Raw genomic sequence first — 25,184 nt, forward strand, 5'->3', positions numbered from 1 at the left:
GCGAGAACGCGTGTAAGGAGAAAAAAAAGTTGTAACTTAAAGAAAAAATATTTTTATATTGCGATGTTGCTACTTTAATGCAGAAGAGGGCAGCACTAGAATAGATGTTTAAGCTGATGCCTTGAAGGACGATTGGGAAAGACATTATATAGATTTTCTAGACGTATACTACCACTCTCCACTAGTTAAAAAAAGTTAATTTCAGTTTTCCTTATGATTCTCAGTCACTTTATTTTAACAAAAATGTCCAGTTTTTTTTTTTGCAACACCTCTGTGTTAAATGGCAGTGTGAGAATTTACGAGTAGACTTGAATGCAGCATTCACCCCTGACACTGTATCGCGGGAAATTCAGTAGCACCCAGGCGATGTTTTTGTCATTTGGATTACAGATAAACTGAATATATATACTGATATATTGCGGTGAAACTACCGAAAACGGTGTTACCGGTGTAACTGGTGCAGTCCCGCCTGAAAATGGTAAGTAAATGTTTTCTTAGTTCGGAATTGATGATCAGCGGTGAGGCATTCGTGTACCTAACCAGCAACGAGTTTTTTTCAAGCTAGTTTATAATGAAACGCCACCCGACTGTCTGCTGTTTCCCAACTAAAACCCAGGAGATATCTTTCACAAACCTAATGGTGACAATGACTGATGACTATCTATTTTATGGGGCTAAATCTAAAGTCAACGTTAAGTTAAAAAGAAAGAGTAGATGCCACATTCGTCATGTCGCCATCCATATTGAGAGAGGCAAATTCGCCAAAGGGGGAAAAATACATTAAGCTAAATCATTATAGTTTGTTAATTAGAGTACTAGTAATGGCGATGGCTAATAGAAAACCTAAAATGACTGCAAATCATTCTAAGACGGAACAGACGAGGCAAAACAACTTCTCTTAATTTACCTTTAAATGTACCAATCCACTAAATTAAAATCAAGAATGCTTATAGTTCAGATAGTTGGTGATTATTTCAACTGTAGATTAATTACACAGGAAACAATTTGTTGGTGATTTATTGGTTTCTAATGTTTTGGGATCATCATTTGGATCTGTTGCAGTCAAAAAAGAAAGGACTCAGTTTGGAAGAGAAGAGAACTCGCATGATGGAGATTTTCTTTGAATCAGTAAGTTTTTCAGTCACTGGTGAAATAAATTACTCTTTTTCATGGCATGAAAAAAATGCTAATGTTCCAGTCCAACTAGTTCAGTTACACACTGAACTAGACCCTCTTCACTCTTTTGTTCGTAAATGCTGTAAAATATTCTGACAAAAATGCTTAAAGCCCTGAAATATTATATTGCCTTTCAGTCAATCTGTCTCCATAGAGACAAATTATTGTTAAAAATGATGATGATGATGATGATGATGATGATGATGATGATGATGATGATGATGATGATGATGGAAAGGTTGTCATATGCAGATGCAGGTCTCCTGATGGGGTGAGTATTCAGATGATATGATTTGTAGTGAGAGTAGGAAGCTGGTGGAAGAGTTTAGAAAGAAGAGAAATGAAAGATCTTTTCAGTTTGTTGTGTAAAATGTGACTAAAAACCTTACTGTAGCATTCAGTCAACTTTGAGAAGGCTGGAGCTGATCAGATGGTAAGATGGTGATTTATTAAAGCCATCCTTGTATGTCATCAACCACCATTAGATCTAAATTAAAATTACAATTGTTTTCACCGTTTATGAAGCATAGCTCATTACATTGATACAATTCCTTTCATTAGTCATTAATTAAGCAATTAAAATTAAAATAATTAAATAAACTTCAATCGCCATTACCATGTTCCCTTATTAACTGAGTTGCTTTTAAAACACAATCAATAAAAAATTTATCAACAGTCTGATGTGTAACGATGGCACTTGACTTTGTATTTTTTTTTTATGATGTAAAACACTTTGAAATGCATTGTTGCTGGAAAGTGCAGTACAAATAAAATTTAATTGATTTATATTTTAGACAAAAAACATAAAAATTTTATAAATCTGATGTTAGTAATTACATTTAGTTTATTTTTCTTTATATTGAATTGTTTGTTTGAAAAGCAGCACTGCTATTGGAAATGAACTAATGCTAATATGAACTTGTTAAAGTTTTATCTTTTAAACTTTGCTGGCAAGGACATTCCAAGCAATGAAATTGTTAGTTTTTGTTTATATTTGGCTTACTGTATATAATCAAATATAATTAAGTGTGTGATGAATAGAGTATTACATTTCAGGGTTTCCCCTAGAAAACTTGCTAAGCTCGGTGGTCGGTGCACTGAGGCCAAGATGGTAAGTTGACAGGAACCGTAAATTACTGGGTTAGGGTTAAAATTACTGAGTAATTATGTTACTGGAAAATATTGCCGGCAATACTTACTCCCACAACTATAGAATCTTAAAAACAACAAATAATTAAAAAAATACAGTTAAAATAAAAGTCAATTATTTGCACTTTTGTTAAATCCAAATTCAGTCATCAGTTAGTGGATCAAAAAACATTATGCTGATCACATTTAGAACCGACCCAAGGAATAAATGAAGAGATTATCAATGCTGTTAAATTTGCTTTAATTGTTTCAGCATAAATAAATTAAAAGATTTTAAATTGTTTTACAGGTAAATGTAAGATTTTAAGGAGCTGGCAAAAGTACTTCAAAGAACAATCGTCATAGTTAGATTCTTTTGTTACCATAGCAATCATCTGATGGTCTCAGTTTAATCTTTGAGTTTTAGTTGTTTATTCACAAATACATCTTAGTAAACTACAATTACATTTGACTGGTTGGCCAATTAAACTAGGCCCCCATGGTGAAATGCTGTTAGAGGTGCTGATGTTTGCAGCAACAAATTAAAAAAAAAACTCTAGCCCAAATTCTGTTCAAGGCCTGATTCAACATTTAGATTGCTCTGCATGATGAGCTAGACCCGCTGCACAGCTCAACTATGCTGCTGGATGTAGAGGGGGGAACAGGAGATTTAATTTATGTGGCTTTAGTAGCTCTACCACTTTGTGTTTGCTGAGTTTTTAATAAGCACCACAGAGTCTGCTTTCGTTGCCTGAGGTTTATGGGAGTTTCTGTTCTCTGTGCGGCAGCGCTGCAGCTCTACCTGACTTTAAGTTGACAAAGCATTTGGTATACATTGTGTTGCCTCAAAAAATAAACTAAAATAAAAATAAACCAGCATGCTGCACTAGTTGCGAGTGAGCCACTGGTCCATAATGAACCAGCTAACTCAAACTTTATAAATTGCAGACAGAGTCAGCATGTTGACACGTGAACACACACGGCAGAAATAATGATTGTACTCAATCATTATTAATTGAGAACATTATTGATTGTTCTCAATCAATAACATTATTGATTGTTATTGATAACAATAACAAGAGATGCATGTTTGAGATACACCCTCAAACGTGCATCTCTAGATGTTCACCTGTGAACATTGAGATCAATGTGTGAACATTTGTGGTTCACATTGAGCTGTGGGAGCAGAGCAAACGCGGTGAATTTACCTTGATAAATTCTACAAAGAAACATGGTTCCTCATCCTCATAGGGAGTAGATACAAATGTCCATATAGGTGGGGCTATATGATTGAGGTAAACTTCAGAGATCAAGCCACGACAACACATGCTAAGCGGCTGACACACAGAGGTGCCAGCGGTCTGATTGGTGCATGCTCCCTGTTTAATGAATCGCTATTAAAAACTATAAGCCCATCTTTATTTCAGGAATAATTTTGCCCTGCCAGTGAAATGCCCACCACTGAAGAGATGCTTGCAATCCGGCTTACTTAAAATAAATTTTTTTCAAATGTTCTTTTTAATAAAAACAAAAACACACAATGCTTAGCCTGGCGGGGGGCATGTAAAGCATGGCGGACCCCTGTAACACACTGGGGGAAACCCTGCATTTTTTTCAGCTCAACTCATTTTAGGGAATCCAAAGATTTTCTCTCGGCAGAGAATCATCTTGCCTCTTCATTTTATTTTCTCACAGATTTATTTTTGTTCAACATTACTAATCTATGGTGGATGAAATATGTTTGAATTGGCCTTTACCACTTCACATAGCAATTTAGATTTTAGAACAAACTATAATAAAAAAATAAAGACCTTAGTTAAATTTGTTTTTGACTCCGTCTTGTAATTTTCATGTACAGTGCCTCTAAAAATGTATTCAGCTCCTTGGATGTTTTATTCTTTTACAAATCACTCATGATCAACAACATTTTTTATTAAAAACATTTACAAAAAAATCCCTCAAGTGAAAACTGATTTCTACAAAAATAAGGACAAGTTGAAATAATATATATATAAGAGATTTACACATGAACCATATTCCTTCATTTTCTAGTTTATGGATTTATCTGAATTCTGGGGGATGTTTATTGCATTAGAGGTTTTTGTGTCTGATACTTTTCAATAGCCTTTTCTAGGAGTGTTCGTTAGCATTTATGCTATAATGACATACTGATGAACCAGTGAGTGTATCTTAAACTACAATCACTTCACTCACTTCAATGATCTCCATTCTGCTCTTTTTGAGATGACTTATCACCAATTGGCTGAATTTCAAATGATGTTAATATATTAAATATTGGACGCAGTTAGTAGCACTGTTGCCTTGCAACAAGAAGGTCCTGGGTTTGATTCCAGGCCCGGAGTCTTTCTGCATGGAGTTTGCATGTTCTCCCTGTGTATGCGTGGGTTCTCTCTGGGTACGCTGGCTTCCTCCCACAGTCCAAAAACATGACTGTAAGGTTAATTGGTTTCTCTAAATTGTCCGTGTGTGTGTATGTGTGCGTGTGTGGGTGTGTGTGTGTGTGTGGTTGTTTGTCCTGTCTGTCTCTGTATTGCTCAGCACCAGACTGGTGACCTGCTCAGGGTGACCCTGCCTCTCACCCGGAACGTTCGCTTGGGAAAGGCACCACTCCGGTGCTGGTGAATAAACTGGATGGATGATAAATATTTATTTACCTGTCGACATTTTGTGGGAATCAGTTTTCACTTTGATGTTACAGGGGTTTTTTTGTCAGTATTTTTCTTTGTCAAAAAAGCCAAATCTTAATGATTGTTTTGCAACAGCAATAAAAATGGTAGCACATCCCAGGGAGTGAATATTTTTTGTAGACGCTATAAATTCTATTTTAACAAACTGTAATATTTCCAAAAATTTTTAGAATTATCTGTATTCTATTTTAATGTAAAACACTTAAATTATGTGGGTGATGGTGTAGTCTAAAAAATTTTCAGTCTTTTTTTAGAGCCACAGATAAATTTCCTTAAATATTTTATTTGCATGGTTGCAGGAAACATACCCAGTGCAACCTAGGGATTAATTTTGCAAAAAAAAAAAAATTGTCCAGATTCCTGTAATACCATCCATAAAACCTAAATATAAACTGTTCCACATGTAGACAGACATTAAATGGTGTCCTTCCTCCTGCATATAACCATTAAGGTGTTCTTAACATGTTTTTTTTTTTTTTAGAAGGACGTGTTTCAGCTTAAAGACATTGAGAAGATTGCTCCCAAGTCAAAGGGCATTGGTGAGTAAATATAAACAGTTTTCAAAAGAAAGTCACTTTCACTTTTAAAAAAAATAAATTACAGTAAAACAGAAAAAAACCTAAATCAAATATATTTAATAAGGGGGTGACTACAGGACTGCATGAATCCTGTTGAGTTAACACTATGAAGGTGTGTACGTGTTATATTAAGTGAGTTGTAACATTTAAAATCTCATAGTAATGCAATATATACAAATAGTGTGATTACATAGAAGTGATTTCACGTTCTCTGCACACAGTGTTCTTGCTGAGACTTGCAGGGAACATAATTAAGTCAAGCAGGTTGTTTTTCTTTCCAGAGCTCTGAAGTGTTTACCTGAAGGCATTTCAGAGTTAAATACCACTCCTTAACTATGTTAATACCCTCATTTCAAATAGAAATATGTTTAGTGTCTTTGTTTTAAACAGTATAGTAACAGCTATACCTACTGCTCAACTTGTTTATGACGGTTCTGCTATCTATAAAGTTATGTTGAGATTGAGAAAATGCAGGTGAGTATCACTGAGTTTAAAATTGCTCACTGGTTTCATGCAAATTAGTTTCTTTCAGCTAAAGATATTTTGAAAAATCAAAAATTTATTTCTACTTCAATCACAAGTAAATAAATTTAAAGTTGGTGTTAGCAGCATGCTTATTCTAGAAAATAAAATAGAAAAGTCAAACTACAAATTCCCTTAAGTTAAAGATTTGTAACTTGTAGCTAATCGAACTCATGAAAGTTGTCATAACTAAAGCAAAAGAATTAAGTTAGATTCATGTAAATAAGTCCATAAGATGAACTGCAGCCCAAATACACTTTCTAAGGTGTTCTCTAAATAGTGTATTTTTAGAGTACACTGTTTAAGAGTGCACTCTCAAAAGTAGAATTATAATTTTCTATAGAATCAATATGTTTCTGTAACTGTGCAAGGTCTATGGGGATAAGATTAGGATGAGAATATGGCTGTTGGAACTGATGGTTGATCCTAAGATGAGAAGCGTTATTTTAACTCTAAATATTCTAAATGATTTATTATGTGCTAGAGGTTTAATAGTTGCAAACACACTGCATGAACACAAAATTCTACAAAGTATTTTTAGTCTAATTTGTAGTTCTTATATCTTAATACACTTGAAATAAGATAAAACAAACTTAGAAGTAACTTTTCAGCAAGATGTACGAGCTTGATTTAAATAAATATTTCCTTAAAGTTGGGAAAGAATTCCTAGTTCTATTGGCAGATTATTTCACTTATAACAAGACAGTTTTGCCTAAAATACTTGGTAATAATTTATGATTTTGTAGTGTCAATCAATTAAAAAATCTAATAATCCGATTAATCACTCTCCCACAGTTGTGGTTCTTGCAGGAATAGTGCCGCGCGTAAGCCCCTTCTGCTACACTCCAACCAACTAAAATGCAAGCATTTATCATATATATATATATATATATATATATATATATATATATATATATATATATATATATATATATATATATATATATATATATATATATATATATATATATATATATATATATATATATATATATGTATATATATATATATATATATATATATATATATATATATATATATATATATATATATAATTTTTTTTTTTTTGCAGCATCAGAAAGTAGGTAATGTTATTCCCTTGCACCAACTAAGGAAAACTTACTCCACTACTCATGCATACAAGTAGTAGTAAACTTGTTGAGGACACAACTGACACATATGAGATATTTAGCTTTCTTGTTCTTGGGTGGCCCACCTTACTGATGCTGCCCTGGGTAGCTGCCTAAGTAGCATATATCAAAAACTGGCACTGTATGCATGTTTCCAAAAAATTATTTAACATCTCAAACCATTTTATTCTCATTTTTCCAGACGTTGATATTCAGGAAAGCTGTAAGGAAGTCAGAAATGGAACTTGTGCGATGAGGCGGCAGTCTCTTGTTTTCACCCAGTCGAGCGACCGGCGTAATTCATGCATGTGAAATTTTTAGCTCGTACACGTAGATGTAAACTCGAGGGCTACTGACGAAACACAAGAAAGTCAAAGAAATTTCAACTTTTATTGCTGTTGGCTGTGTTACTCCCAGTGTGTCGAGTTGAGAACGTGCTGCTTTGAAGTAGGTAACCTTCTGCCACAGAGACTTTTAGGTCAAAAAAGTAGTTTGAGAAATCTTCTTTATGTTATATTAACGCAGTAAAATTTTCTGATTAATCGTTTGCGTTAACGTTGGCAGCCCCAATTGCAATACAACATGCATAAATAATTCAAATCTCCAGTCTGCTCTGTCCCTTCTTATAGACGCTTCATGGTTGATTCTCCAATCCAGTTTGTTGTCCAGATGAACACAGAGGGATTTATATTCCTCAACCACCTCCACTTTTCCCATGATGGAAACAGGACTTGATCTAACCCTGTTCCTCCTGAAATCAACAATACTTGTTTTGTTCACAATTAAGATGAGATGATTGTTCTCGCATCATGACACAAAGTGGTCCACCAGCTCTCTGTACTCGGCCTCTTGACCATCTCTGATAAATCTGACAACTGCAGAGTCTTCTGAGTATTTCTGTACATGACAGAAGTCAGACTTGTGCTGGACATCTGAAGTGTAGAGAGACAAAAGGAATGGTGAAAGTACAGTGCCCCGTGATGCTCCTGTGATGCTGACTACCTGGTTAGACACACAGTCCTTCAGTCTCACAAACTGTGGTCTGTTTGTGAGGTAGTCATAGATCCAGGTGATTGTTGAGGCCTCCACCTGTGTCTTCTGGAGTTTCTCACAGAGCAGATCAGGCTGAATTGTATTAAATGCACAAAAGAAGTCAAAAACATGATCCTCACAGTGCTGTGCATCCATGTTAGTTTGAGAATTTATTTATGTTTCCAGTTTCCTGAGCAACCATGAGCTTGTTTTTCTGCTGCTGCTTTACCTCCTCTAAGCAGCTTTTGTTTTCAGTGTGAAGGGAACCAGCAAAGCATGAGAGTATCACATTTCACCACTACAGCAATTAAGATGTAACTTCTGCTCATGCAGCAAACCCTTTAGGCACTGTGTTAATCGTCAGCCTGGCTGTAGCTGTGGGTCCCAGAACTGATCCAGTAGAGCTCTGGAGAAGTAAAACCCGATGGTGATGAGCCTCAGTAAAACACTATATTATCCCTGATGCCAAATACGGCTGAGCTTGTAGTTTTTTTTTATAAGTCTCCAAGTAGCCTTCGGTCCTGAGAGAAACATGTCTAGACTGTTGTCCTCTAACTTTTGTGCTTTCAGCTCCAATGACGGTGAAGGAAGTGCTACAGAGCCTGGTGGATGACAACATGGTGGACTGCGAACGAATTGGCACCTCCAATTACTACTGGGCTTTTCCCAGTAAGGCCTTACATGCTTGCAAGCACAAGCTGGATGAGCTGCAGAAACAGGTGACAGATGGTTTTTGTGTTGCTGCTGACAGGTTGTGTGCAGCAACAGGTCTGGTATTCTGTCAAGACTTTAATCACTTTTGCTGACAGCAAATGATTTTAAACTGAGGAAGAGTGTGACGGAACATTTTAAAACACTTAACACCTTATTGTGTCTTGATACTGCTAACACACCTAACAAATAAACTCATCTATACTTCTTTATTTTTAGTCAAATCTGTAACTGATGAAGGGAGGAGATGAGATTTAGTTTCCCAGTAGGCCTTTTTTGTCTGCTTCTCTGTGCTCAGAATGATGCTTCCAACTTTTGATTACAGGTCAGGATGCAGAAAATAGCATAGAAAACTGCTAAAAAGACACAAGAAGAGGCAGTAAATATCTGTACTTTGTTGTTGTGCTTTAAAATGCCAGAACTTCACTTCTGGCAGTTTCTGATTTATTTTAAAGGCAGATAAATCAGAGTTTAAAATACATTGTAATTAATTTCTCTCAGTTTAGCTGAGAAAACATGTTGGTTTTCTGCTCATCTGTAGGAGGTTTATAGTGGCATAAAAGTCGCTCTACTGCTCTTTGACGCTCTTGTGGTCTGTGATGACCCACTTCCCTCTTTGGTTGCCTGGTTGACAGATGGTGTAATGTTAACTTAGCAATTCTGCAGAGGATGTCAGCTGCCATTTTTTCAGAGGCAAACCAACAGTGCGTTGTGGCACAATGTGAATTTCCTACAAGTATGTGCTTGCATTGCTGTCATACAGTCATATCACTGCACTGATGGCTTCAGATTTTATCAACGGCGCTAATTACTGATAATATTGGTGGAGTCAAATAGTGAAAAATATAATCTGCTCATTAAAATAATCACTAGCTGCATCCGAAAGACAGCTGGTACTTAGATTACTTTAGTTGTGCCTTTACATCCCAAGTGAGAAGAACCCATTTGTTTACAAAATATAATAATGATTATTTGGACTGAAACGGTTAATTGTGATGAATCAGTTATTGAAATAATTGCCAACTAATTTAGTAAACAATTCATTAAATGGAGAATACGGACTCAAAAAATCAATTTACTTAAAGAACAACACAGCTAGAGCAGTAAAAAGCCAAAGAAGGGCAGAAAGGGCTGAGCTTTTCATATGTGTAATTTTTAGATAATATTTTAGCTGCAGATGCATGATTTGCTACAAATGATCAAGTGTCACTAAAGGAATGCTGTTCTTGCAATTAGGTCCGTTATAGAAATTGGTTTTCTTGTTTCAAAAATTAATTAAATTTCTTGTTTCTTTGCACATTTTCATGTATTTCTGATACCATATAAAAAAAAGCTTAAGTGGTTTAATGAAAAATCTGCAGAATGGGCTTTTTTTCTCTTTTACCCAATCACTAAAATAATTGTTAGCTGCAGCCCAAATGGTGATTAAAGATATTCTTCATATTTTCCAGTTAATTTTTGAGTTCAAACTCTTTTCATGCGGCCCCTGTAAAACCCACAGGCTTTAAATTGATGAATGGACAGCCATGCATTGATTTATAAGCAGAAGGTTGGATTATAATATGGACAAGTGATGGGTAGTCTAGCTGATGGATGGATAACTATAAAACTTTGCATCTATTATTTAAGCTACATTTTTAAAGCTCTTATTGCACCAACATACTTTTGGAAATGTCGATATTGATCATAATTAATAAAGAACACAGAATAAATTATGAAACTGCAGAAAATTTTAAATAATTTCTAGAATTATTTAGACCATGAAAATATTGAAACCAAACTCCTTAAATTTCAGGACTCTTCAAGACTTTATAGGAAGCTTGATGTTGTTTTCTTGTTTTTGTTTCTTTTACAGGCTTCTGATGCAAAGCAGCGAAAAGTTTCTATAGAGAAAACAGTGGAAAAGGCAAAAGTGGGACGAGAAGGAACGGTAAGATCAAGTGGTATCAAAGAACCTTCACACAGTCATCAAGTTTAGTGCATGAGAATCTGTCTAACAGGCTATGCGTGAGGGTGTGTGTATGTCTATATATATATGTATATAGAAAGAAAGAAGCTCTCTGCTGAAGCAGCTGCAGTCTCTGAGGGAAGAGCGAATGAAGCTGCAAGCCGAGCTGGAGAAATACCGCGAGTGTGACCCCGACGTCATCAAAGCGATGAGTGAGTCATGTCACCCACATTACCTTACAATTTGTTCAAATGATTACATGATTAATCCTTGTTTTGAACATGTTAAAAGGCTGATATATTAACCCACTCAAAGAAGGCTTGAAGACTATTTTTGAACCGTCACACATTTGATGTTTACTAGTTTACTTCCAGTTGTCTTCTAAGAGTCTGTTGAGTGAGCAGCAAATTCACACAACATGTCACTCTAAAGCATTCATACACACCCTTCTGTTTATTGAGAATATCTGTTTATATAGCAGGACTTCTTGCGGAAACAAGGGCTCCTAAGGTGTAGGCTTGGTCATCTGTTCACTCAATGAGCAAAACGTTTTCCCCCAGAAAACTTGATAAGCCCGGTGGTCAGGGCGCCGAGGCGGTCCACTGGTGGTCCACCGTGTTTTAGTATTAAGATGCTAAGTTGACAGGAAATGTAAAAATATTACTGGGTTATTATATGTAATAGGACAACATCACCAGTGAAATGGTATTTAAACCCACAGCTATAGTCTTAAAATCATCAAATCAAAAATACAATTAAAATGAATATCAATTATTATTCCATCACATGTTGTGTGACATGTGATGGAATAAAATTATCTGCTCTGTTTACTTACACCTCCTAATGTTGCACCAGCCCTGCAGTATGTTTACCCTGTGTCACAGTGGCCAAGATCTCCATTTCCAACTCCTCTGCAATCACACACACTAATATTCAGACACTTACAATACAGTGTATCACAAAAGTGAGTACACCCCTCGCATTTCTGCTGATATTTAAGTATATCTTTTCTTGGGAGAACACTTAATAAATGACACTATGACACAATGAAAAGTAGTCTGTCTGCAGCTTATATAACAGTGTAAATTTATTCTTCCCTCAAAAGAAGGAAGAATAAATGTCTAAACTACTGGCAACAACAGTGAGTACACCCCTAAGAGACTACACCCCTAAATGTCCAATTTGAGCACTGCTTGTCATTTTCCCTCCAAAATGTCATGTGACTAGTTAGTGTTACTAGTTCTAAGGTGTGTATAGGGAGTAACTGTGTTATATTTTGTACTACAGCTCTTACACGTTCTCATACTGGCCAATGAAAGTTCCAACATGGCACCTCAGGGCAAAGAACTCTTTGAGGATCTTAAAAGACGAATTGTTGTGGTACATGAAGGTGGCCAAGGCTACAGGAGGATTGCTAACAGCCTGGAACTGAGCTGCAGCACAGTGGCCAAGATCATCCAGTGTTTTAAAAGAGCAGGGTCCACTCAGAACAGACCTTGCGTTGGTCGTCCAAAGAAGCTCAGTGCATGTGCTCAGCGTCACATCCAAATGCTGTCTTTAAAAGATGGGTGCGGCGGTTCTATCAGCATTGCTACAGAGATTAAAGAGGTGGGAAGTCAGCCTGTTAGTGCTCAGACCATACGCCGCACACTACATAAGATTGGTCTGCATGGCTGTCACCCCAGAAAAAAGCCTCTTCTTAAGTCTGTACACAAGAAAGCCTTTAAACAGTGAGGACATGGATTACTGGTACCAGGTCCTGTGGTCTGATGAGACCAAGATTAATGTTTTTTGGTTCAGATGGTCTCTAGCATGTGTGGCTGTAATCAGGTAAGGAGTACAAAGATAAGTGTGTGATGCCTACAGTCAAGCATGGTGGTGGGAATGCCATGCTCTGGGGCTGCATGAGTTCAGCAGGTGTTGGGGAGTTACATTTCATTATTGTTACATTTCATTTCGATATGTACTGTGAAATACTGAAGCAGAGCAGAGCTCCGTCTGGAAACTGGGTTGCAGGGCAGTGTCTCAGCTTGAGAACGACTCCAAACACACCTTTAAGACGACCACTGCTTTATTGAAGAGGCTGGAGGTGAAGGTGATGGACTGACAAAGCATGACTCCAGACCTAAACCCAATAGAATCTCTTTGGGACGTCCTCAAGTGGAAGATGCAGGAGCGCCAAGTCTTGAATAGCCGCCAGCTTTGTGATGTCATGGAGGAGTGGAAAAGCATTCCAATGGCAACCTGTGAAGCTGTGATAAACTCTATGCCCAAGAGAGTTGAGACAGTTTTGGTATATAATTTTGGCCACACAAAATATTGAAAACTTTCACTAAGGTGTGTATTCACTTTTGTTGCTGGCAGGTTAGACATTAATAGCTGAATATAGTTATTTTGAGGGAAGAAAAAATTTACACTGTTATATAAGCTGCACACAGACTGCTTTTCATTGTGTCAAAGTGTCATTTTGTCAGCGTTGTCCCATGAAAAGATATACTTAAATATCTGCAGAAATGTGAGGGTGTACTCACTTTTGTGATAAACTGTATATGCATGTTGAAAGTATTTAGTTTTTATTGACTTAAGGATTGGAGTAAAAATGTATATTTTTACATTTGGCCTACTGATCACCATTTCATTAATTTTAATATTGAAGTAAAAATATTTTTTTCAGTGAAATATCTTTACAGAAGTTCCAAATAAAAATAATTACAGTAACTATGATTGACACCAGAAGGATTCAGATTACCTAATAATAATTTAAAATAACTTGGTTCTTCATAACCCCTTTAGTTTTGTACTACCCTTATTTCATTAGCGTTGACAGCAAAACATTGTCACAGGTCTCCAAAAGTCCCACCAAAGCATAACAGGGAGCTAAGGTTTCAGCTTTTCCTTTCTTACTGCAACAATTTGAAAATAAAATCATATGTTTTATAACCATTTTGATTTTCAATTGTATTTGACTTCCATCCCCCCACTCCTGGCTTTCTTTTCTTAAAAAGAAATAAAAAATGGCAAATATTTTCAAAACCTGGCTTTTATTTCAATCATTCTTTCTGTGAGTTGCCTTGATTTCAAAGTCCAAATAATCAGAAGCTCTAAAACATGGTTGTCAAACAAGATAGCCCACCAACTTATGGGTTTTCACTCTGAACTATGGAAACCCAAGAATTGCATTGGTGGAAAATTAAGTAGATACTGTAACTTGACTAAAAAATTTATGTACTCGATAAAGTCGATTGCCAAGCCTACAGTGTTGCAGAATTCCTATTGTAAACTGTACTATTTCAACATAAACAGTTTGAGATATGTGGTTTGTGTTCGCTCATTTGTTTTCACATGCCTTATGGGATCAGTTTTCCCTCTCCTTCTCCCTAAACACGCACACCCCCATACACACATGCACACACACAAAGCTTTGGGACAGATAACCATCTCCAGAAAAAAGTAGGATGCAGCTGGGTGCTTAGCAGACTAAATATTGTTATGTCTCCTGCAGAGAGGGTGTGATTAACCTTGCAGAGAAGACTTTCAGAAAAAGCTGACTGAAGGCATGACACTCAGTTCCACGTATCTCAAAGTAGTTCATAATTTAAAAAAACAAAATAAAATTGCCTATGTGTGTCACTTTTCTCCCATAATTCCCAAGACACAGAGGCAAGTAGAAAATCAAACACGACTGCTATCACTGAAGCAATTAATCAGATTATTCATAAGGAATTTATTAATGAAATATCAACTAGTTTAGTAATAAATTAATCATTAATTGAAGACTCAAAAAATACCAATTTTGGATAGAACAACACAGTCTGAGCAGTAATGTAAGTTGTAAAAAATTTAAGCAAAAAAACCTTTGTAAATATATTCTACCCTAAGTTCCTTAACTTGAGGAACTTTGTTCAAATTTGAACTAGTTTCACCTGATTCAAATTCCTTGGAAAAATCTATCATGCACCTTTTTCTGTCATTTATTAATTGGTTAATACAAAAAATAATCAGGATCAAGATTTTTTTGCCCTACACTGTATTGAGGTTACATCAAGCAGAAAGAACTGAGTTTTTCACATGTTCATATTAGAAGTATTTAAATTTTTTGCTCTAGATGCACTCTTTGCTATAAAGGATCAAGCATACACTAAAGCCGTAAAAGAATATGTTCTTGTAGGCAAGAACATATTTATTTTCTCATTTTAAAAAAAATCTAATTATGTGTTTGTTGCATCTTTCATTGTATTTCTTATTTTTATAAAAGGCTTAAGTAATCTTCAGAACGTGCCATTAATTAATAACTAAGATATTTGTTAGTTGTACCTTGGCATGCAACCTTAAATTCTTTACAGATTCATCCATGCTACATCCATATAAACCTACAAACCATCATACCAGGTGATATTTTTGTCTTTCTGGGAAGGAGTGGTGTTTTTAGTATTTGTAAAAGCATGTAAAATTAGTGGGTGTGTGCATAAGAGCAGAATGACAAAGTTTAGGATTCATCAGAACTTATTGTTGGCTTCTACACCCATAGTGTCCAATAAACTGTCAGGTAAGAGTAGGATTAGAAAAAAAAAGGAAGCTCATAAGTCACATCAATATAGTTCTGTCTGCACAAGGCTCATAGTCATGGAAGGTAAGGTTTTTGATTTCTATCGTTTTCCAGTTCTGGACAAAAGTTGAAGAAAATTAATATTTGGATTTCTAGATTTTTATCACTATCTAATTGTCTAAAAAAGGGGGGGGGAAAGTTAAATATCTGGAAAGTTGCATGTAGATTATTATTTTTGATTAGCCATGCCACAATTGAAGCTTTTGTCCATCTAATTTTTCATTTTTTGAATTATTGACCAAACCACAGATATAATTGACACTCATTCATTAATCAAATAAAGGGTCATGTTTATGGTAAGGTATTCAAACTAAGCCAGTAGTTTAGGGTTCTAGGATTGGTGTCAAGGTGTTGGGAGTTTCATTATTTCAGACAAAATTAAGGCATCCAAAACCATTCAGTCTGTCAAACATTTTACAACAAAGTGGATCTAAGTTTGTGCAGATGTTTACAGAGCAGCAAAATAGGCTTCATTACACTGACAAGTTGGAAGCCAACTGTTGTATGATTTATGAAACAGAAAATAAAGCACATTTTCAACATACTCTACTCACAAAAGGTTAGGGATATTCTGTCTTCAGAATGACCCTAAGTTGCCCTCAAAACTTTACATGTGACCTTATTGTGATATTCTCTAAATTTGTGAATTCATATTTCCAATTGTTGAATGTTTCTCCACAATTTTTTGTTCTCTAGTAATAACTTTAACAATAAAATTCACAAGAGGTATTTGATCCACAAATCGACCTATAACTTTCTTGGTTCAGTCTGAACGGGTATTTAAGCAGTCCTCAGCATGTTAGACGAGACCTACACCTTGACAACTTCTTGTGTTGTTCACAAGCTGACTTATTATTTGCTCAGACATGGCATCACCTCTTTTTCTTTAACACTGTAATGGCCTTTACAGTAGATAAACAAGAAGGAGGGCAGGTAGATGAAGATAAATCATCTTGACTGTTCTCAGGATGTTCTCCTGAGAACAATTAGGATGGCCGGGTACGATGGATGGTGCAAAGTGTCCGGGTGTGTCTAATCAATACAGAACTGCCTTTCCTTTTTGAATGGTACACTGACAAGCACATGCAACCTGAATAATGTCATTAAACCAGTCATATTGCCCAAAATGAACAATTCAGGCCTAATTTCATCTACATGGACAACAATCCTGCATCTTATCAAGGTGGCATCATCAGGGAATTGCTACTAGAGTCTAAGACACCTTGAACAAAATGGTCTAAACTCTCTCCAGACCTAAATCATATAGAAAACCTCTCCACTACAGTGTCAAAGAAAAATAGGAGGTTGCCATGCCTCAGGGGGCAATAAGTCAGCTTGTAAACACAAAAAAAAGTCGTCAAGGTGTAATTGATAATCAAGGCCACATGATGCTTTAGTGAGACAATTACTTTTTTTGTTGTGGCATACCCACCACTGTTGTTGATGTTTGTTTGAAGACATTGAGTTGAGGAAACCACCACTGCATGCTTCTCCTTAAATGCCCTACTTGTTCTTTCATAGGCTTACCTTGCTTCTTCAAAAATTATAATAATTTGTTACAACATAAACTTTTAAACAATGCAATGCAAATGCTGATGACAAAATGTGTCTTGCAGGAAAGTCAAATGTTGTAGCAAAAGAAGCTGTCTCCAGGTGGACAGGTAAGTTCTTGATATGTTTTTTTTTGTACTAGATATTATTTGTAATGACTGGTGACATAAAGGTACACAAATCTCTAAATTTGCTGAAGTAAACTTGGTTCAAACCACTTCACTGAGTGAATGTGAAACATTACTTTTCTTGTGATTTAGCTATGATTATGAAAAAAAGTCTTTGAGCCTTAGTGAACTGACATTCAAATAAATCAGCTCACAAAATCAAACTTGTACATATTCTCTGTTGAAATGTACAGAGCATATTTTATTTTTTTGCTCTACGTAACATCTGTCCTGCTGTTAGGTGCAGTTAGCTGATGAAATCTTAATTCTTTGCAGTTTGTAACTTCAATCGAATTTGTAGACCCACCCACACAAGCATGTGACTCATTTCATTACTTCTGTTTTGTCTAGAGGACTAAAGTAGAAGGTAAACGTGTTAGTGGGATTTAGCATTAATTGGTGGAATTTTTGCAAAACAGACTTTTTGCACTTGTAAACTTTGTAGAGGTATTTTGTTTTGCATCAGCAAATATGTGGTCCTTTGTTTTCAGTTGGCAGAAGTTGAATTTGACCTTTTCCCTATTCTGACTAGCTTCTAACTTAACTGTCCATACTCAACTTTTATTTTTGATTTTCTAAACCAAGACCGTTTTGAACTTTTATATGCTGATGACTCAAACTCTTCACAGATGCTCACTTTTAAAAAACCTTCACTATCCACTGTCATCCTTAATTGGGTAGTTCTGTTAATACTCAAATTTAAAGCTGATGTGCATTTCTCATACAGTTGTTCCCACAAAGATTAAATAGTGTATATCCTTTGTTGCCTCTGTGACATTGCTAAGCAACAGTGGAAAACAGAAACAGAGTACCTCATTTTCAATATATTTGTTGCCATAATTAACCAAATCTTTTCTAGATGCTGCAGGTAAGTTGATAGCTAAGAGTAGTTCTCCATTCTCTTCACTGCTCAGGTGTACTACTTTTACATACTTCTTGTCGGATTTATGTTTTATCAATATTGGATTATTTCCTCTTTCAGACAATGTTTTTGCTATCAAGTCTTGGACAAAAAAGAAGTTTTCTTTTGACGACAGCCGCATCAACAAGGCTTTTGGCATCCCTGAGGACTTTGACTACATGGACTGATTGGGATATCTTCCACAGAGGGAAAACTGTTTATTGGAGATTTTGTTTGAACTCAGTTTTCCAAGTGACTTAATTTCAAGTTTTTGTTGTGTTTCCTGGAGCAAAGATAATGCACGAGGATTCAGTTGGCGAAATCACAAACGTCTTGAAGAGAGACGTTTGTGATTTCGCCAACCCAGATGGATTCATCAGTACAGACGGTGCGTAGGTGCAACTGCAAAATACAGTCAAGCATTAGTGACTGAGTAGTGGCAGGGTGTGCGGGGCATCTTGTGATTAAATAAGTAAGCAGACTGACATGGTGGGCACCTGTTTGAATAAAAACTGAGACCTCCAAGCTGATGATGGAAAAGAATCAACTCTCATTCCAACTGGATCTTCAATTGGAGTATTTGCATGTCTTCTACAGATGACTTGGGATCAAGTACTAATGTACTTTTCCTCTTAGATTTTCCATGTTTGTCACATTTGAACATCCTTGATTAAATGCAGTTGGACAAATACCGGAGTAAAATGTTGAAGAAAAGTTTAAGTAATAGTTTTGTAAATATTTACTACTTCAGGTGCAATAAAGTTATTTCATTACAAAAAAAAGTGAGCATGAGTTGCATAGTCTTTGTACCAGCTGTTATCACTGTTTAAATTTTAGATTTTTTTATTTTTTTTACACCAGGTTTTCCATTTTATGTCTATGCAAAATATGTCATTAAAGCATTTCTTCTACCAGAGCTGCACAATTCTTTTCTGTATGTAGAAAAAAGGGAACTTTCTTGTCTTAAGGCATCTAAAATGCCCATTTCCTCTCTTTGCTTTCTGTTTAAACAAATGTAAAACGGGTATTTGGTTGTTCTGTGTTTACTCCTCTGACCTAGTTGATGCGTCTTGGTTGGCTGATTTAAATTTGAAATGTTTTATGTGCGGGCAACACCTTGCTACATTTGTTACAGCAGTCTGCTTTTTGAGCAAAGTCTGCATTTTTTTAAAAATTCTTCCCACTGTATTGTTGGGTTTCCTCTGTTAGAAAAACCTCCTTATTATAACTGTTTTCTTTGAATTGACTTATGGGAGTGACTGTGTTGATCCTGTGATGGGCTGGCAGTGCAAACCGGGTGTAACCCACCTGATAACAGCTGGGATAGGCTCCAGCCCCTCTTTGAGCTTAAACAAGTTCTGTTTAGTTTGTTTTCGCAGTAGCAGATGCGGTCTTTAAAATCTGGTGAGGCTCAAAGTCAGGTTTGTTTTCTGTACTGCTGTTTGCGGCAGTACTGATGCAGCTGAAAAATGTGCTCCAGTTTTTAGAGCGCTGACACACCCACATGTGTGAAAAGTGGCATCATGCAGGTACTTGTCCAACCTGTCCTAACTATGATTCATTCACCTGACAATGCCTGTTAACGCTTTGATTACAAATGGTGGAGTTCCCTTAGCCTCAGTTCTCTTGAGACATCTAAGTATTTGCTCCTAGACAAAAGCAAATGTTTTCTTGTAGTGATTATTAAATTAATGCTCAGTAAGAAAATGTTATTTTCCAAATGTCAACAATATTAGCAATACACATCCTACAGTACCTTTTTTGTGAAAATCTAATATAAATGTTTCCAACTTGTTATCTCAGATTCCTAATTCATTTATGAGTTTCTGTCCTCTTAACCCCAAATGGATAGAGGAAAATGGACACCCATGGTTTTGCTGGAGGTATCCTCCTGTTGAGAAAATATTTTTCTCCACTATCGCCCTTTGCTTGCTCAGGATGAAAAGCTGAAGAGTCATTGCTGTCTGCTTTTCACATTATTTTCTGCACAGTTTTCTTCCACGAGATTATGTCTGGCTGCAGTATCATGAAATAACTTTTTATATAGATATAGATATATAGATTAATGCTGTGCAAACTGAACTGAAACGTGGTGAACGTAATGACGGGATGAAACTATGAAAAATGAAATAACCCTGTTATTAACATTCCGTCCCTTCAGAGTACTTTAAACACGTTGCCTGATACCTTTTAGTCACACTTGTTTGTTTTATTCTGCTATAGACGTGCATAAACAGCAGTGATGGGAGCTACACCCATTACACGCTGTGCTTTCAGCGGGCGATGAGGAAGCTGCTGCTGCAGCTCTGATACAGAAAGAGCAACGCAGCGAAACACACGGCAGGCTGCTAGCTCAGAGGCGGCATGGCGGGGCTACAGGATTTCCAACAGGACAACCACTGTCACGGGAAAACGTGGATTAATATATTATTAGGAATACTTCAGATACTTCTACCATACGTTCAACACGGAGGGGCTCAGCTGCAAGGTTTGTTTTCACCTTTGTTTTAAGCGTTTTCGGGCTGAATCAATAACAACCGTTTCTAGGAGAAAAAAAATTAAGTTAGCTACCTGACTGCGTTAGGCTCGAAAATGGTAGAGAAGATTAACTATTCTACTACCAATTTAATCTCTTCGTACTATAAAATCTAGAAGGGGTTTTTAGAGCAATTCTGCACCATTTAATGTTTTATTTTTTCCATTAGCAATAAAGTGTTTGTTTTTCTAAGTTCGTAAGCCTCTGAGCTAACCTGGTGCTAAACAAGCAGCTAGCAAACAGTCTTTGTCAACTTCCCGAGCAGGACTCGTTTCCTGGCTCATGCGATTGCTTGTCATTCGCTACAAATTCAGATATCTTCTTATTAATAATTCAGTTTGTTTATATAGCGTTAATACAAACATGCAATTCAAATGGACATATTTCAATTCTTTTTTATTTAATCTCAATCAGAAGCAAGTCCTAGCACAAACTATTATGTTCTAAGCCTATTTAGCAGACCAGTAGAGCACACTGCCAATTATTTAAAAAAAATTCACCTATAAACACGAGCTGACTGCATCGAATTTAAATTATGGGAATGGTAAAGTCATTACGCCAAGTTATTTTATAGCAATCTGCAAATGACCGATGGATGGATTGTAGCAACAACAGTGAGTGAGTGACAATATTTGATCAATATGTCTTCCTCCAACCTGCAGAGAGATTTCAGGACAGCATGAGGTATCCTATTTGTATATTTTATAAATGTACATTTAAACCAGGTTTCAAAGGTAAAAGAGATCTTTAGGACCAAAAACTGGGAACTACTCTGGAGAAGAGTCAAACTGACAGATTTGGCTCAGATTCTACTTTTAAAAGTCAATAACGAAGGTTTTCTACTTATTGTCCTTTTTAAATATGCCACTCTTTTCTCAGACTCAGTGTTTATGTTTTTTTTCTTATTTAAGTCTCTGGATATTTTAGTAAATTATTCTTATCTTGAATACAGTTGTCTTATTAGAATGTTTTCAAAATTGATTAAATAAGAGAAGACCTAAATTTACTTCCAATTTGGCTCTATTGTTAAGGGCTCTCTAATATCCACATTCTTGAACACTGGAGTACATTGTTTTAATTTTTTTTTTATCCTTTATTGTCATCAAGTATATAAGTAAATTTAAATTGCACACAAAAATACAAATTGTACTGCTTCACTCATAAGGTTTTTCAATGCAGGAACCCTATGTGCAACATGCACATCAGAGATGCTCTTAGTACTATGAGCTGGACTGAATTTCCAGTTTGGACCATAGCAGTGTGTTGTATGTATATATGTGTGTATATTTATATATACATATGTGTGTGTGTATATATGAAAATATAGTGTTAAATTTACATTCTGATAGCAAGGTGGGGGGGATGTAAAACTACAATTTCCTTTATTTTGAATAATTTTTGACTTATTGTTTTATAAATCTAAAAAAAATAAAGAATTACGAGAGTTTAGCCTGCAACATAATATAAGTTGTAGCTCCTAACCTAAACCTGCTGCTTATATCTGATACTGTGTCTGTTTTTCACATAGCTTAACATAACAAGTTGTAAATTTGATTTCATCTCATTCCCACAAAGCTCTGAGTCAGATGTCCACGAGCGTGGTTGAGGTCTGGCAGCCAGAGGAGACGGACCCATTTGTGCCGCTTCAGGTATTTACACTTCCCTTCTAGAGTATGTTTGTATTGAGGAGGAACTATAAGTGTGTAAATCGTACCCCATAATTGCCATACTCCAGCAGTGTGTGTGGCTGTGAAAGCAGCAACATTTTGCTGAGGATTTAGGGCATTTTTAACATGCAAACTCTCTTTTTGCATGTTTCTATCTTGTCATTTGGGTATCTCTTGGTGCTAGCATCAGTCCATGAGATAAAACCCCCCCAAAAAACTCCTGTTGTTTTTTGGTAAATGTTCTGCTGGTGTCTGCAAAACAACCTTTTGCAAAAAACCTCTAAACTGTTACATCACAATTCTGTTATCTAGCAACTCCAAGCTGTGCCACGCCCCTCACAGGACAATTGAGTGGAGCTCCACCCATTTCATTACAAGAAGATGTTAAGTTGCTGTTGTGGTGGCTGCTGGAAAAGAAAAACGTTTTCCTGTCGGCTGCAAAACAGAGCATGAACGCATGCATTTTCTCCCAGTTGCATAGAACAGAGCTGCATGGCATAATTAGTTTTTTGCTTGCTATTTAGTTAGGAATCCAAAGACTGGGGAATTCTTCTATTCTTCAACACAAATCTGCAGATGATGGCAATGTGATGCAATAAGATAATGATGCTTTATTGAGTCCCGAAGGGGAAAATTTAAAGGAACATAATGATGTCTTGTTGTTCGGCATGAACATCATTTGTCAGCTAGCACAAGCTAACGCTCAACAATGGCCTTTCCTAGTAGCGTGTCTCACGTTGCTCACAACTATTGCGCATTTACTGTTGCAGTAAATGTGACAGTTAACTGAGATTGTAACTGAAATTGATAGTCTACATCGAGAAGATGCAGGGTTTGTGACAGCATATTAGACTCTCGTACATTATTTGTTCAATATAAATGTGCGTTGGTTCTGCAGCATTTAATTCTCTGGTGGTTTTGGCATGATGGTTGTTCAGGAGGCTCCACGACTTCTGCTTCTTAGAAAAGTCTATAAAATAAATTAACCTAAAAGTCAGGTAAGTAATTGCTAGAGTTTCCACCAACAACAGAAAACTTGCTAAGCCTGGTGATCAGGGCAACAGGGTGGTCCACTAGCGACCCACCGTGTTTTTGGATTAAAAGATGTTAAGTCAACAGAAAATGTAAAATTTATCCTGGGTAATTATATGTTATGCAAAGACATTGCCAGTGAAATGTTCTTTAAACCCACAACTATAAAGTCTTAAAAACAACAAATCCCCCCAAAAAAGAGTAAATTATTTGCACTTCTATTTAATTCAAATTGAGTCAGCAGCTGCTTTAGGCTCCCCAGGCTTTCGGGTCCCCTTAAATGCTAATATTTTATCACAGACCAAAGATATATAAATGTAACGTTTATTGAGAATATCAATGTTGTTAAATTTTATTTAATGGTTTCAGAATATATAAATCAAAAGATTTTAAATCGTTTAACATTTAAAATTAAGATTTTAAGGAGCTGGCAAGTTACTTTGTAAAGGTTCAAAGAGCAGTCTTTTATTAGACTTTTGTTACCACAGCAGCAATCTGATGCTGTGAGTTTGAGCTCTGTTTGTCCATAAATACATCTCAGTAAACTACAATTATCACTGATTGCTCTTAAGATTGGCCAATTAAAGTAGGCCCCCTCTTCTAGAATTTACTAAATCCATGCTGAAATGCTGTTAGTTGTGCTGGTTTAAAGCGAACGACAGGAAGAGCACTGTGGGAGTATTTATAGAGGTAAGTGGATAGGCTGAACACGGGGGGCTTCTAAGTAGTTGATGCTTCTAGTGTAAGTGTAGCTTTACGTACGAACTGCACAATAAATTTCGTATCATCCCGGTCTGAACAAACAGGTGGCGGTGAGCATTGTGGCTGTACATGGTTGGTAGATGAGTTTCTAAGTGTGACGAATGAAGGTACCGTAAATATCCTGTATTGCTGCCCCCCGTTCTTACTTTTGTCCCCTGGTCTACTGGTTCCTGGACTTATGTTCGTCAGTCCCTTGGTCTATTTCCTCCTCTTCATCCCCATCTTACGTTCGCTCGTTTGCCTGCCCCCCACCACCACCCCAAGAACCCCCACTCCAGGCGACATTTCCCGTATTCTCAAACCTGAAGCTTGACAGGTATGGGGCAAGGTGAGAGTTTATCTATTAAACTGACTGAAGATGAATACATAAACTAAAAGCTGGATTTTAGACTTTTTTTTATAAATGTATTTGTGAGCCTGCCTCTTTATTATTAAATTGAATATAATTTCGTATCTTTGTATAACTTTTCTTCAGGTTAACTTAGAAAGTGAACTATTATTGTTAGGGTTAGTTTTCTAAACTACAGAAAAGTAACCGTTAGGGAAGCTCAAATATGAAAAACTGCACTGATATTGATATCCGATAGTAACACTGGTGTTATGCCAGATTTACCAATATTTTATTTTATAACTTTTTTTATCCGATTAATCGTAAGAATAGTCAATAGATTACACAATTGCAAAAATATTTGTTTACAACAGCCCTACTCTTGTCTACTGCTCGTACCTGTCCGCTAGGCCAATGTTTCCCTATTCCAGTCCTTGGGCCCCCCTGCCTGCATGTTTTAGGTGTTTCCCTTCTGCCACACACCTGGATTGAATCTTTGGGTGATTAACAGGCTCCTGCAGTACTTGGTGGCTGCAGAAGATGTCATGCAATCATTTGAATCAGCTGTTCTGGTATAGAGGCACATCTAAAACATGCAGGCAGGGGGGCCCCGAGGACTGGAATTGGGAAACACTGCGCTAGGTGATGCGCATCGATGTGTTCGGTAGCGCTCCCGACGATACACAAAAAATCTGGTTCAG

At 36.4% G+C, this 25,184-nt stretch overlaps 2 protein-coding genes across 3 annotated transcripts in view; both read left to right on the forward strand.

Annotated features, from left to right (window-relative positions):
* Positions 1-306: 306 nt before the first annotated feature.
* Positions 307-19,074, forward strand: mnd1 (meiotic nuclear divisions 1 homolog (S. cerevisiae)). Its single transcript, XM_044114726.1, has 8 exons — positions 307-478; positions 1,063-1,128; positions 5,494-5,551; positions 8,845-8,993; positions 10,841-10,915; positions 11,031-11,145; positions 17,156-17,200; positions 18,240-19,074. Exons 1-8 carry the CDS (start codon positions 476-478, stop codon positions 18,344-18,346), a joined length of 618 nt encoding a protein of 205 aa, XP_043970661.1. The 5' UTR covers positions 307-475; the 3' UTR covers positions 18,347-19,074.
* Positions 19,075-20,416: 1,342 nt separating this feature from the next.
* Positions 20,417-25,184, forward strand: part of tmem131l (transmembrane 131 like) — a 67,948-nt gene continuing 63,180 nt past the window's right edge. Inside the window, exons 1-2 of one of the 2 annotated variants that reach the window (XM_044114728.1) lie at positions 20,417-20,646; positions 22,270-22,343. In XM_044114728.1, the coding sequence (XP_043970663.1) occupies positions 20,523-20,646; positions 22,270-22,343 (198 nt within the window). In that variant the 5' untranslated portion in view covers positions 20,417-20,522. The remainder of the gene's footprint in view (positions 20,647-22,269; positions 22,344-25,184) is intronic. The other variant, XM_044114727.1, reaches the window with a different exon arrangement.

The sequence above is a fragment of the Gambusia affinis genome, linkage group LG04 (genome assembly GCF_019740435.1).
Source record: "Gambusia affinis linkage group LG04, SWU_Gaff_1.0, whole genome shotgun sequence".
Taxonomy (NCBI): Eukaryota; Metazoa; Chordata; class Actinopteri; order Cyprinodontiformes; family Poeciliidae; genus Gambusia; species Gambusia affinis.